Source organism: Myotis davidii, unplaced genomic scaffold, assembly GCF_000327345.1.
Source record: "Myotis davidii unplaced genomic scaffold, ASM32734v1 scaffold122, whole genome shotgun sequence".
In the NCBI taxonomy this organism is placed as follows: Eukaryota; Metazoa; Chordata; class Mammalia; order Chiroptera; family Vespertilionidae; genus Myotis; species Myotis davidii.
In genome coordinates, this window is record NW_006293234.1 from 703,939 (window position 1) to 716,202 (window position 12,264).

The following is a 12,264-nucleotide window of genomic DNA, read 5'->3' on the forward strand; positions in this document are numbered from 1 at the left end:
TGCTTATGTCTGCTTTTTTCTTTCATTTGTTCCTTCTGCCATCCTTAGATTTATTCGTTTTTAATCTCAGTTTTTTAGTTAATTGACCTTTTTTTCATTTTTATTTAATAGCAAAACCTTTTAAGTGAGAAAGATAAATATCACACAATCTCACTCATTTGTGGAATATAATGAACAACATAAACTGATGAACAAAAACAGATCCAGAGACAGAGAAGCATCCATCAGATGCTCAAACCTCAGAGGGAAGGTAAGGGAGGATGGGGAGAAGGGGTAGAGATCAACCAAAGGACTTGTATGCATGCATATAAGCGTAACCAATGGACACAGACACTGGGGGGTTGAGGGCATGAGCGGTGGTAGGGGGCTAAGGGGGTGATAAGGACACATATGTAATACCTTAATCAGTAAAAAAAGAAAAAAAAACCCTCTTTAATAGGAGCAGACAAATGAAGGAACTGGAAGAATATTTGTTATCCCATTTACCAGTAATCTTCATAACAATCTTTTGTGATAGGTAGTATCAGCTCCATTACCGACTGGACTTAAAAGAGCTTAAGACAGGTTCCCCAAACTTTACACAGTTAGTAACTAAATGCCTCTCACAGATCTTACTAATACATCCCTTTGGGCATCCCCAAAACTATTTGGAAAATGAAAAAACAGGTTTCAATCAAAAACCCGTATCCTATCCCTTCTGCTATGATTCTTCCAAATGTAACCACTTACATAGAAAAAGATGAATTACTATTTCTATCCTGATGACCCAAATCCAGTCAGTAACAGCCAGAATGAAGCTTTGTGTTTTACATGTGCTACCCCATCAATTTTGTCTGGGTCAGGCATAAGATGCTATCCTTGCCTCCATGTAGGGACACAGGAAGTCAGAGTCAAGAAGAGGGGGAGGACACAAAGGACTACAGATTCACTTTTCCACCTGGGCTCTGCCTCCATCAGACATGGCTGGAGGGAGGTACTTCCGGGCGCCAGGCAGCTACCAGGAAAGCCTTGCGGCTAAGCACACAGGCTCTTGAGTTCAATGCCTGGCTCTGCCTCTCTAGTTGTGCAACCTTGGGCAAGTTCCTTATCTCCTCTGTGCCTCATTATTCCTATACCTCAAACAGGAATGAGATAAGCACTTACCTCACAGGGTTGTGGGGATGATCAAATGCTGTAAGAAGCTAGCCCCAGAGCCTGGAGTGGAGTTAATGTCCAGTGAATGGGGGCTGTTATCATTATTCTTCATCTTAACCTCCAGGACAGCCAGGCAGCAGGCTTGATAGAGCAAAGGAAGCCCACCTGAAGGCAAAATCAGTGCACTGAGAATGCTTTTCAGCCCCTTTTAGCTAAGCTGCAAATAGACTGCGAGGTGTCAGCCAGCCCTCCAGGCGATCCTCTAGGCTGACACTGTGGGGAGAATATTTATTTACCTTCTTGGTTGTCTTCATGAACTGTCTTCCTGGCATCTCAAACTGTGTCAAAATTTGAGCTCAGTCCTCAGCAATCCTTGCCCACTGCTGTGTACTGTTTGCCATGTTGAATACACCTAACTGTTTACAAGTATATTTCCCCATCATGTAATTGTGAGCCTCTGGAATACAGGGTTGTTCTATACTCTAGTATCTACACTGATTCTTATAATGTCTAGTTCACATAGATAATACTATGAAACATGAACTAATATTATTATTATTATTTGCCATTAATAGTGCCTAGCAGCAATATAGTAATTTAAGGAAATGTTCCCAATAAGTTCGAGTAAATAGATTAATGGTGCCACTAATTACACAAGACCAAGGTATGGACAAACTTTTTATTCAAGGTACAAACAGTAAACAATTTAGGCTTTGCAGGCCATAAGGTCTCTGTCCCAACTACTGAACTTTGCATGGGCAGCATGAAAACAGACACTAAGTGAGTGGACATTGTTCCGTTCCAGTAAAATTTTATTTTTGGACACTGAAATTTGCATTTCATATAATTTTCATGTATCATTGATTTTTCTTCCAACCACTTAAAAAATGTAAAACCCATTCTTAGTTCATGGGCCTCACAAAACCAAGTATTCGTTCTCTCCCTGGAAAGACTAATAGAACAATACACAGATAGCAGAGGGCCAAATCCTTGGCCTTTGCATTTGAGAAGTGTAAATGCTGGTAGAAGACAGAAGACTTGGAAGAGATTAGTCATGACTAAGTTTCCCAATAATCATGTCCCTTCCCTCCTCCACCAAACAGTAAATAAGGATGACTTGAGCAGCAAGAGCTAAAACTGGCCAGGGCCAGGGGTAAGAGGGAAGAATCAAGAGTTAAGACACTGGTGAGTCAGAAAAGGATCCCCTGCCCCTGGGCCATGTACCAGGCTGGGATTTGAAGGAAGTCAGGATTATAGAACTCTCTGAATAGGTTTGAGATTCTCCTTCTCTCCACAAAAGGATGCTCCCAGAAACTTAGAAGAAACCGTAAGAAAAGATGTACCGCAAACTGATGGAGATTCTCTATGCCCTCACCTAACTGGAAATCAACTGCTATAAAAAATAAAGTCCTATTTCTTGCACTTGAGATCATCCCCTTGCCATGGAAGCTCAATTAGGTCTAGCCCTCAATGTTCATTTCAGCCCCTGAAAATAGCATCTTGAGGTGTCATCTTGTGGTTGCAAGGCCCTAAGCAGTTACCTGGCTTGTCTAATGCTAGAAACAACTCTGCTAACAGTTCTGTAAGTTTTTTCTCTCTAGTTTAGAATTCTGGCTATACTTTAGGGTACTTCCGCAAGAGGACTTATCTATAAATGTAATGGCAAGAGACATATTAGAGAATAACAATTCCCTTCTAAGAGAAACTATGTTAACTTAAAAAAACATTGAAACCTGTAAAGAATTTTTGTGAGTTTATTTGAGCCAAACTTTTGACATATGCCGGGAAGCAGAACCTCAACGAATTGAGATAATGCTCCGGAGAATGGCGGGTTACATCTGTATTTATACATTACAATCCAAGGAAAGGGACATAGGTGGGTTACTTGAAATCCATTGGTGATAGACTAGAGAGGCGGGAGAAAGCGAAGCAGGGAAACCCCTGGGATTGGATAAAAAGTAAAATAATAGACACATACTTAGGTGGGTGTAGAAACAATTAACATAACAATGAAGGAATTAGTTGTATTTGTCCTGGAGCGCAGGCACATTAGGTTGTGCCCCAAGGGGTCCAGAAAAAGGGAAGTTACAAGTTCACCAGACATTTCAAGGGTATGTTATTATAGACGCAAAAAGACAGATAGGCTCAGTTAAGGTAAAGGTTGACCTTGTCAGTGAAGATACCGGCCTAGGACGTAACTGCCCACCATAACGGCTTTTAGTTAAAGTTTCCATTCAGACCATCCTTTGTGGTTACTGTAGGCCTCTGAGTTTGCAAGACCGCCATGAAGGCCTTTCCCGAGCGTATTAGGTTAGCATGTGGCCCCTTTCATCCACACTAATATGAAGAAGAATGCAGTTGAAAGTCAAACTTTTGGCACAAATAAAATGTCTCCTGGAACCCAGGAGACCCCAGGGTTCACCAGTCATGTTTACATAGCAGAGCATTCCATAGAGACATATTTTCAATACATTGCAAATTTTAAAGATTTATGTTAAGATTATTATTATTTTTTAAAGATTGGGTCTTAAGAGAAGAATCCCTAAATGAGGTTGCTATCTTGCTCTTTAAAAAAAAAAGCATCTTGATAGTTTCAACTTTCTCTTTCATGAGTGTTCAGTAACTGTTTTCTCCCAGCTGCTGCATAAATGCATTTTTAGACATATTTTATGTCTACCTTTTAATCATGCTTCACTTTTTCAGTAAATCCCTTATCACAACACACTAACGGTGCTGTATAAGTGATTTCTCTCTCCCATCTGAAGCAGCTTGCTCGGGGGTCATTTTTCATTACATTTTGTAGCAGGTTGCAGTGCCCCAGAAAATGATTTTTAAGTTTATACCTCAGCTATTTTCTTGCTTATCTTCCATTGGATTTTTACAGTTCAACTTCCTTAAATGTTTCATTTCATTTTCTCACTCATACATATACATAACAGGTCTTACAGAATCTGCATAAATTTGCAATACGGACCAATTTAACAGTTTAGCTTATGAGTAATTTTTTTCTAAAAGTCATCATTAGCAAGTGAAATTATATAAACATTCATGAATAATTATTGGTCTAAATATCCAACTGCAAAGAGTGAGAGAGAGAGAGAACTAAAATCAAACAATTGCCATTAGGTCTCCCATTTCTTCTACCCCATTATAATCAGCTATTTCAAAATTAAGAATATATTACATTTGGACTTTCTTGAAATTTAAAATCTTGAGACAGTTATCAAGTACAATGTGTACTTCATTTTAAAATGAAATATATTTTTATTGATTTCAGAGAGAGAAACCAATGATGAGAGCTATTTGATCGGCTGCCTCCTGCACACCCCACACTGGGGATCAAGCCCGCAACCCACAACAGGGCATGTCAACAACTGAGTCACACCGGCTAGGCTGTACTTAGTTTTTAATGTTAAATAACATGTATTTAATTATTGATGGCCACGTTTTACCTAAAATACCCTATTCCTCTTTGTTTTCCCAGGCTCTGGAAGAGTGCCTGAAATATAATAGGTACTCCATGCATTTCTGCTAAATTGAATAATTGTTTTGAAAGCACATTGTATCATTTCATTATTGTTATTCATCCATTTTAGGTTAAGGAATTTGACACCAATTTTACATATGTGCAACAGTCAACATTCTATTTGGAGCCAAATACCAAATATGTATTTCAAGTGAGATGTCGAGAAACAGGTAAAAGCTACTGGCAGTCCTGGAGTTCACCCTTTTTTCATAAAACACCTGAAACAGGTGAGTGTACCTAAATATTTAATCTCTTAGGCTTTTCTTTTGACCTCTATCTCTCTTCTAATTATATACATTTTTTTCTTCTTCTTGATGTCTATCAAAGTTGACAAAAGGATTCTAGGGCAGGTGGTAATACTTTCATTGTCATTTTGCTTTGATTTTTGTGGAGGCTGACTACAATTTATGCAATGGTTCTCGAACATTCCTGGGCCTAAAAACCAATGCCCACCGCCTGGTGTGCTGTTCACCATCCCTCTTTCACAGGTCTCAGGTAGCGGGAGTGGGGGGGGCGGGGGGGATGCTCAAGCGTCAGCATTGCTTACAAACATCCTGGGTGATTGTGAGGCAGATGATAACCTCAGGCCTTGTTTTGAAAAAAGACATTACTCAGAGTTACATTCAATTCTTTAGGTCAGTCTGTTAAAATATATTCTTCAAAAACAGACACAAATCAAATCATATCAATAAGTACTGATTACCTACTATACGCAAAACAATCCAAAAGAGTTAAAGCACTTAACTATGAAATTATTTAATTCTATTCTTAATAAAATTTAGCTAAGCTGTTGTTTATATTTAGCTATTTCTCTGCTCTTAATATTACTAGTCTAATATTCTAGGAATTTACATGTCATTTAATAAAATCTTAGCCAAATAGATTTCAATTGTAAGCATACAATAAAATGACCCTATTGTAATTATCATAATATTTGATAATTGCCCTATTATCCTAAAGATGTCTCTCTAATATAGGTAGCTTATACACTAGATTTATTTTTTTCTTTTCAGAACAGAAAAACTTAATTATAATCACACTATTGTTAATATCATCTTTATTATAATATAGCATCTTGTAATTGTGTTTTATGTTTTCAAAGCAGTTTAACATTCATTATAAATATTGGTGACCGCCGAAACCGGTTTGGCTCAGTGGATAGAGCGTCAGCCTGCGGACTGAGAGGTCCCAGGTTTGATTCCGGTCAAGGGCATGTACCTGGATTGCGGGCACATCCCCGGTGGGGGATGTGCAAGAGACAGCTGATCGATGTTTCTAACTCTCTCTATCTCTCTCCCTTCCTCTCTGTGAAAAATCAATAAAATATATTTAAAAAAAAAAATATTGGTGACCAACCAGCACATAGAGAAAGCCAAGACCCAAAGACTGGTTTAAAAGTTCTTTTGGCGCCCCCTAAAGCCCAAATTTTAGAAACACATTTTAAAAAATCATACAAAATTTTTTGAATGACAGTTGACATACATTACTAAATTAGTTTCAGGTGTACACTTCAGTGATTAGACATTACATAACTTACTGAGTGACCATCTGATAAATCTCACACCCATCTGACACCATACATAGTTACTAGAATTTTATTGACTATATTCCCTATGCTGTACTTTATATCCCCATGATTATTCTGTAACAACCAATTTGTACTTTTTAATACCTTCACCTTTTTTCCTATCCCCTCGACACTCCCTCCCATCTGACAACTGTCAAAATGTTCTCTGTATCTAGGAATCTGTTTCTGTTCTGCTTGTTCATTTATTTTGGTCTTTTAGGTTCAATTGCTGGTAGATATGTATTTATTGAAATTTTATTGTTCATAATTTTGATCTTTTTTTCCTTCTTCTTAAAGAGACCCTTTAACATTTCATACACTGGTTTGGTGGTGATGAACACCTTTAACTTTTTCTTATCTGGGAATCTCTTTATCTGCCCCTCATTCTAAATGATACCTTTACTGAATAGAGTAATCTCTGTTGTAAGGTCCTTGTTCTTTATCACTTTGAATATTTCTTGCCACTCTCTTCTGGCCTGCAAAGTTTGTTGAGAAATCAGATGGCAGTCTTTATGGGAGCTCCTTTGTAGGTAACTAACTGCTTTTCTCCTACTGCTTTTAAGATTCTCTCTTTGTCTTTAATATTTTGCATTTTAACTATGATGTGCCTTAGTATGGGCCTTTATGGGTCATCTTATTTGGGACTCTCTACACTTGCTGGACTTGTATTTCCTTCACCAAGTTAGGAAAGTTTTCTGTTATTATTTTTTCAAATAGGTTTTCAATTTCTTGCTCTCTCTGTTTTCCTTCCAGTACCCCATGATGTGAATGTTGGTACGCTTGAAGTTGTCCAGAAGCTCTTGACACTATCTTCATTTTTTTGGATTCTTTTCTGTTTTCGCTGTTCTGATTGGGTGTTTTTTTGCTTCCTTATATTCCAAGTCACTGACTTGATTCTCAGCTTCCTCTACTCTACCACTGATTCTCTATAAATAATTCTTCATTTCAGTTAATGTATCCTTCATTTATGAAGTTCTCACTAAATTCATTGAGTATCCTTATAACCAGTGTTTTGAATTCTGCATCTAGACCAGGGGTGGGCAAACTTTTTGACTCGAGGGCCACAATGGGTTCTTAAACTGGACTGGAGGGCCGGAACAAAAGCATGGATGGAGTGTTTGTGTGAACTAATATAAATTCAAAGTAAACATCATTACATAAAAGGGTACGGTCTTTATTTTTTTTTTTTTTTTAGTTTTATTCATTTCAAAGGGGCCGGATCTGGCCCGCAGGCCGTAGTTTGCCCACGGCTGATCTAGACTATGGCTTGTCTCCATTTGGTTTATTTCTTTTTCTGGAGGTTTGTTCTGTTCTTTCATTTGGAACATGTTTCTTTGTTTCCTCATTTTGGCTGCTTCCCTGTTTGTTTCTATGTGTAGGTAGAGCTGCTACCTCTCCCTGTCTTGGAAGAGTGGCCTAATGTAATCATTGTTCTGTAGGGTTCAGTGGCACAGCCTCCCCTATCACCCAAGCTGGCATTTGAGATGTGCCCTACTCCCTGTGTGAGTTGTGTATACCCTCCTATTGTAGTTGAGCTTTGATTGCTTTTGGCATGTCAATGGGAAAAATTTACCCCCAGGCCAATCAGCTGTAAGGAATGGCTTCAACCGCTGACTCTTGTGGAGGATCAGCTGTGCAGGGACCACCCACAGAGCATTTTCAGTGGGGGTCTGGTGCCCCTTGCATGTGTCACTTGTAGAGGTGGTTGGGTGGTGTTTCATGTGGTCTCGAGCTGTCTATTGGGTGTGGTGGCTCTGAAGACGCCCAGGAGGTGCAGGCCAAGGTCATCCACCACCTGAGTTCTGTCCGGGGCACTGGCACGGGTTACAAAGTGATTTGCAGATATCTACTACTTGTGCTGAGTTTGGAGGTGCCCAGGGCAGTTCAGACTGTGGAGCAAAGACAGCTGCTACTAGCGCTGCATCTGGAGCCACACAGGGAGAGTACAGGGCATGCAGAGGCCAGATGCTGCTTGTTTGAGAGATTTTGGAAAAACCTCGAGTATGAGCCAAGCAAGACAGGGAATTCATATGGAAAAAGTGGAAACAGTGTGGGTGGACCTGCAAGTTGGGTGGGGTGGGATCTCAAGGCATCACCAGGGCAGGGAAAACAGTGGGAGCCAAGTTGATGGAGTCTCAGATATGAAGCCCACCTGCTGGTTCAGTTGGGGAGAGGCTTATCAAAGGAACAATGGCCTCTGCCAACTGTCTGAGAGAAAGCTCCCCTCTCACCTCCAGCTCCCACCTTGATGTCAGGCAATTAAGTCCCTCCCCAAATGTCTTTGGTGCCTTTGAAGCTGCTGCCCTGGTGTTGGAACTCAGAGGGAATGAGTCTGAGTAAGTCTGTGTGCAAACCCTTTAAGAGGAACTGCCTAGGACTCCAGGAGTTACCATCTCCCTCAGCCTCAATTTCCACTAGTTTTTACAGCCAGAAGTTGTGGGAACTTCTCTTCCAGGCATTGGAATTCTGGTGTGGGGCTGGGACCCCTTGCTCCTTAGGGGACACCCCTACAGCTGAGATATCCCTTCCAATTTTTATCCGACACATGTGAGTGCAGGACCAGCCCATTCTGCATAGCCACCCCTCCTACCAGTCTTGGTGTAGCTTCTTCTTTAATTTCCTAGTTGTAGGACTTCCATTAAGCCAGATTTCAGACAGTTCTGAATGATGGTTGTTCTGTAGTTTAGTTGTAATTTTGATGTAGAAACACTTTATTAAGGGAATCATTTGCAATACCAAGTCTCTTTTTTAAAAGTTAGTTTTTAATTGAAAATATTCTGCCTTAAGTTGATATTGTTAAAAATTCTTAGGACTTTAGATGCCATTTATAATAGTCATAATTTAATTGGTAACCAAATTATTTTTAAATGAAATGTTAAATTGTCTAACGAGATTATTCAAATTGATAACTAACATATACTTAGCACTTACAAAGTACTACTATGCATAATCTTATTTGATTTTTACATCAGCCATATTTGGCAATGTAATTGGCACCGTTTTACAAGAGAAAAAGTGAGGTATGATTTTCTAAATCACACATTGCTAGTGAGTAATAACGCCTAAACTAGAGCACACATTTTCTTACCAATAGCCCTCAGCAATCTCATCAATTTCTTTAACCAAATTACATCAAAGTGGAGGAGCAGTTTACTAAAATATTCTACAAGTTAAGTACAGGACCACGGGTTTGCTTCTTTAAAAGTAAAGGTTTTAAACCTTACATCGAAAGAATAGGAACATCACAGCTACCTTGCAACAAGTCTATATTTAAAATATAGTATTGGTTTCTAATTGGGGGAGGAAGGAGGATCCCTTGAGGCAAAAGTACGTTAAAATTAAATATCCGTGAAAACTTGCATCTATAAAAATTTAACATGTTAATTAAGAGGAAACATAAACTTCTTTTGGTACAAATTCCTGTCTAAAACACATTAAATGCGAAACAGTGAAAGTGTGTTAGGGAAAGTGATAATATTAAATCTTTTTGAAAATGTATCTCTTTTTTTCTATTTGTAAAAGCAAGGCAAGTCTATTGTACTATATAACCTAAAAATCACTGCTGTTTACATTTTAGTGGATTTAACATTCTTTTCTTTGCACATATTTTTAAATGATAAAAACTATAGTGTGTATACTGTTCAAATACAGTTCTTATTTTTAAAAACTACTTAATGGCTGCACAGCATTCTAATTTATAGATGTATAATAATATATTTAATCATTTCCTTATTTTAACAATATGTAGGTTATTGCATTTTTTCCCCATTATCAATAAATTTCTTTTACTAGGCTTTGTATATAAACTCTTCTTTGACCTTTAGGTCTTATTGGCTCAAGAGTTAAGCACATTTTAAGATGCTTGTTGCAAATTGTCAAATTGCTCATTAGTAAATCTTTAATATCAGTTGCTTTTTAAAAGGTATTCACGAAAAGATACTCATTTAGTCACTCATGTTCATTTGGACCCTACCAGACACCAGGCACTTGCTAGATGCTTGCAGAACCTCAGTGAGCAGAGACAAAGATCCCTTAATTCTAGAGAAGACAGTCAATAAAAAAGCATAACAAACCCTAACTGGTTTGGCTCAGTGGATAGAGCGTCGGCCTGCGGACTCAAGGGTCCCAGGTTTGATTCCGGTCAAGGGCATGTACCTTGGCTGCAGACATATCTCCAGTAGGGAATGTGCAGGAGGCAGCTGATCGATGTTTCTCTCGCACTGATGTTTCTAACTCTCTATCCCTCTCCCTTCCTCTCTGTAAAAATTCAATAAAATATATATTTTTAAAAAGCATAACAAAACAGTAAAGTACATAGCACTATAAATAAAGATAAATAAAAGTAGTAAGAAGGAAACCTCATAACTGAAGTTTCAATTATTTCACAATTGAAAAAAATTCCTATCACTTTAAGTTTACCAACTTGTTTGATAATGGGGCTTTTTGAGCAGCCAAACTTTCCCAGTAATTAAAAGTTTATTTATATATGAAGAAACACAGGCCAGGCAGCAATGCTCCCTCTATGCAGGAATTTCCTATTTTGTTTGCTAAAATTATATGTGGATAACTGAACTGATTAATCTCAAAACAATGTGTTTTCCCCAGGCCTATAACTTCATAAGTGAAAGGTTTTAAGCTAGCCCTGCTCTTTGTTCTTGTGCACACCTTTGAAATCCTATAAGTAATACCCCTCGAAGGTGGCATGAACCCTAATGAAAGCACATAATCTTGTTAATTAACCTGTAATCCAATTCCCGCCTTGCTTTCTCCTCCTCCATGTACATTTCTTTATTCATTTGAAATGTATTTTTAAAAGCTGCAAAACTGTTATTCCCAGGAGCATTTGAGACCTTACTCCCTGGTATATGTTTAACTCAAATAAACTCATACGAAAATTGTAAAAAACAAAAAAACAACAAACACACACAAGAAAACACACACACACACACACACACACACACACACACGAAATGTGTTTTCAAAATTCTGCCCAGATGGCACTGCAGGGCAAACCATGAAGTAGGTATGGCCCCTAACATTCCTCTCTATCACTTTCCCTCTGGATACTGCCTTTCCTTAACTTTGAAAACCTGGTTTCCAAAAGAAATCAAACAAACTCATTTATTGCGAGGGTTAAATGATTTATTATTCTCTTTTCCCTTCTCACAGTATTTAGACTTTACTGGAAAACAAAGCCTTACAATAAAAAAGAAAAAAAAAGAAATTAATCGCAGAATACAATATCAGGCTTTAGCAAACACACAGGAGAAGTTTCTCTGGGTTAGAAACTCATGTTTTTCTATGCTATTAATAGCAAAAGCTTAATTAAGTGACTGAATGCAGGGTGATTTCAGGACAAGCTATAATAATAAAAGGGTAATATGCTAAATAGACAGGACAGCCCAATGACCTTCTCGACGACCTTCCAGATGACCTTCCGTACGAGTCGGGGCTGCGAGGGTCGAGCCCCTTGCACGAATTTCGTGCATCGGGCCTCTAGTAAATATTAATAGCTAACACTTATTGGATGCTTTCTATGTGTTGGCCGCATATGATAAGCATTTTACATATGAATTGCCCTTTACTCATCACTACAGGAATGTAATTATTATTCCAATTGTGCAGATGAAAAAGATATGAGACACAGGGAGATTGCACAGTTTTGTCAACTGTTACAAAGCTGGTGAATGGTAGAGTCAGGGTCTAACTCAGGCTGTGGGGTTCTAGCACCTGCATGACAGCTCTGCTGTCTCCTTCCCAGGAGATCTAGGAGGGCCCTGTGTTAGCACCCCCTAGCCACCGAACCAAATCCTCCTCCACACATTAGCTAACAATAAAACTCTGCCAACAGCACTTCATTTTAAGTGTCATGTTTGTTATGAAAATTTGAACACATGAGAAAAGAGTGAACCATAATTTGATATCAATTATTTCCACTTTGGCATGAATACAAGGAGTGGAAGCAGTCTTGGGTTAAGGTGATGAGACTGAAACTGCAGGACTCCAGGAACCTTGGGATAGGGCAGCCTGAGATGAG

General features: G+C 38.6%; 1 protein-coding gene across 1 annotated transcript in view; it reads left to right on the top strand.

Annotated features, from left to right (window-relative positions):
- IL23R (interleukin 23 receptor) overlaps positions 1 to 12,264 on the top strand; it is a 66,731-nt gene that overhangs the window by 34,697 nt on the left and 19,770 nt on the right. The window contains exon 7 of the mRNA XM_006766904.1: positions 4,731 to 4,887. Coding sequence (XP_006766967.1) covers positions 4,731 to 4,887 — 157 coding nt within the window. The remainder of the gene's footprint in view (positions 1 to 4,730; positions 4,888 to 12,264) is intronic.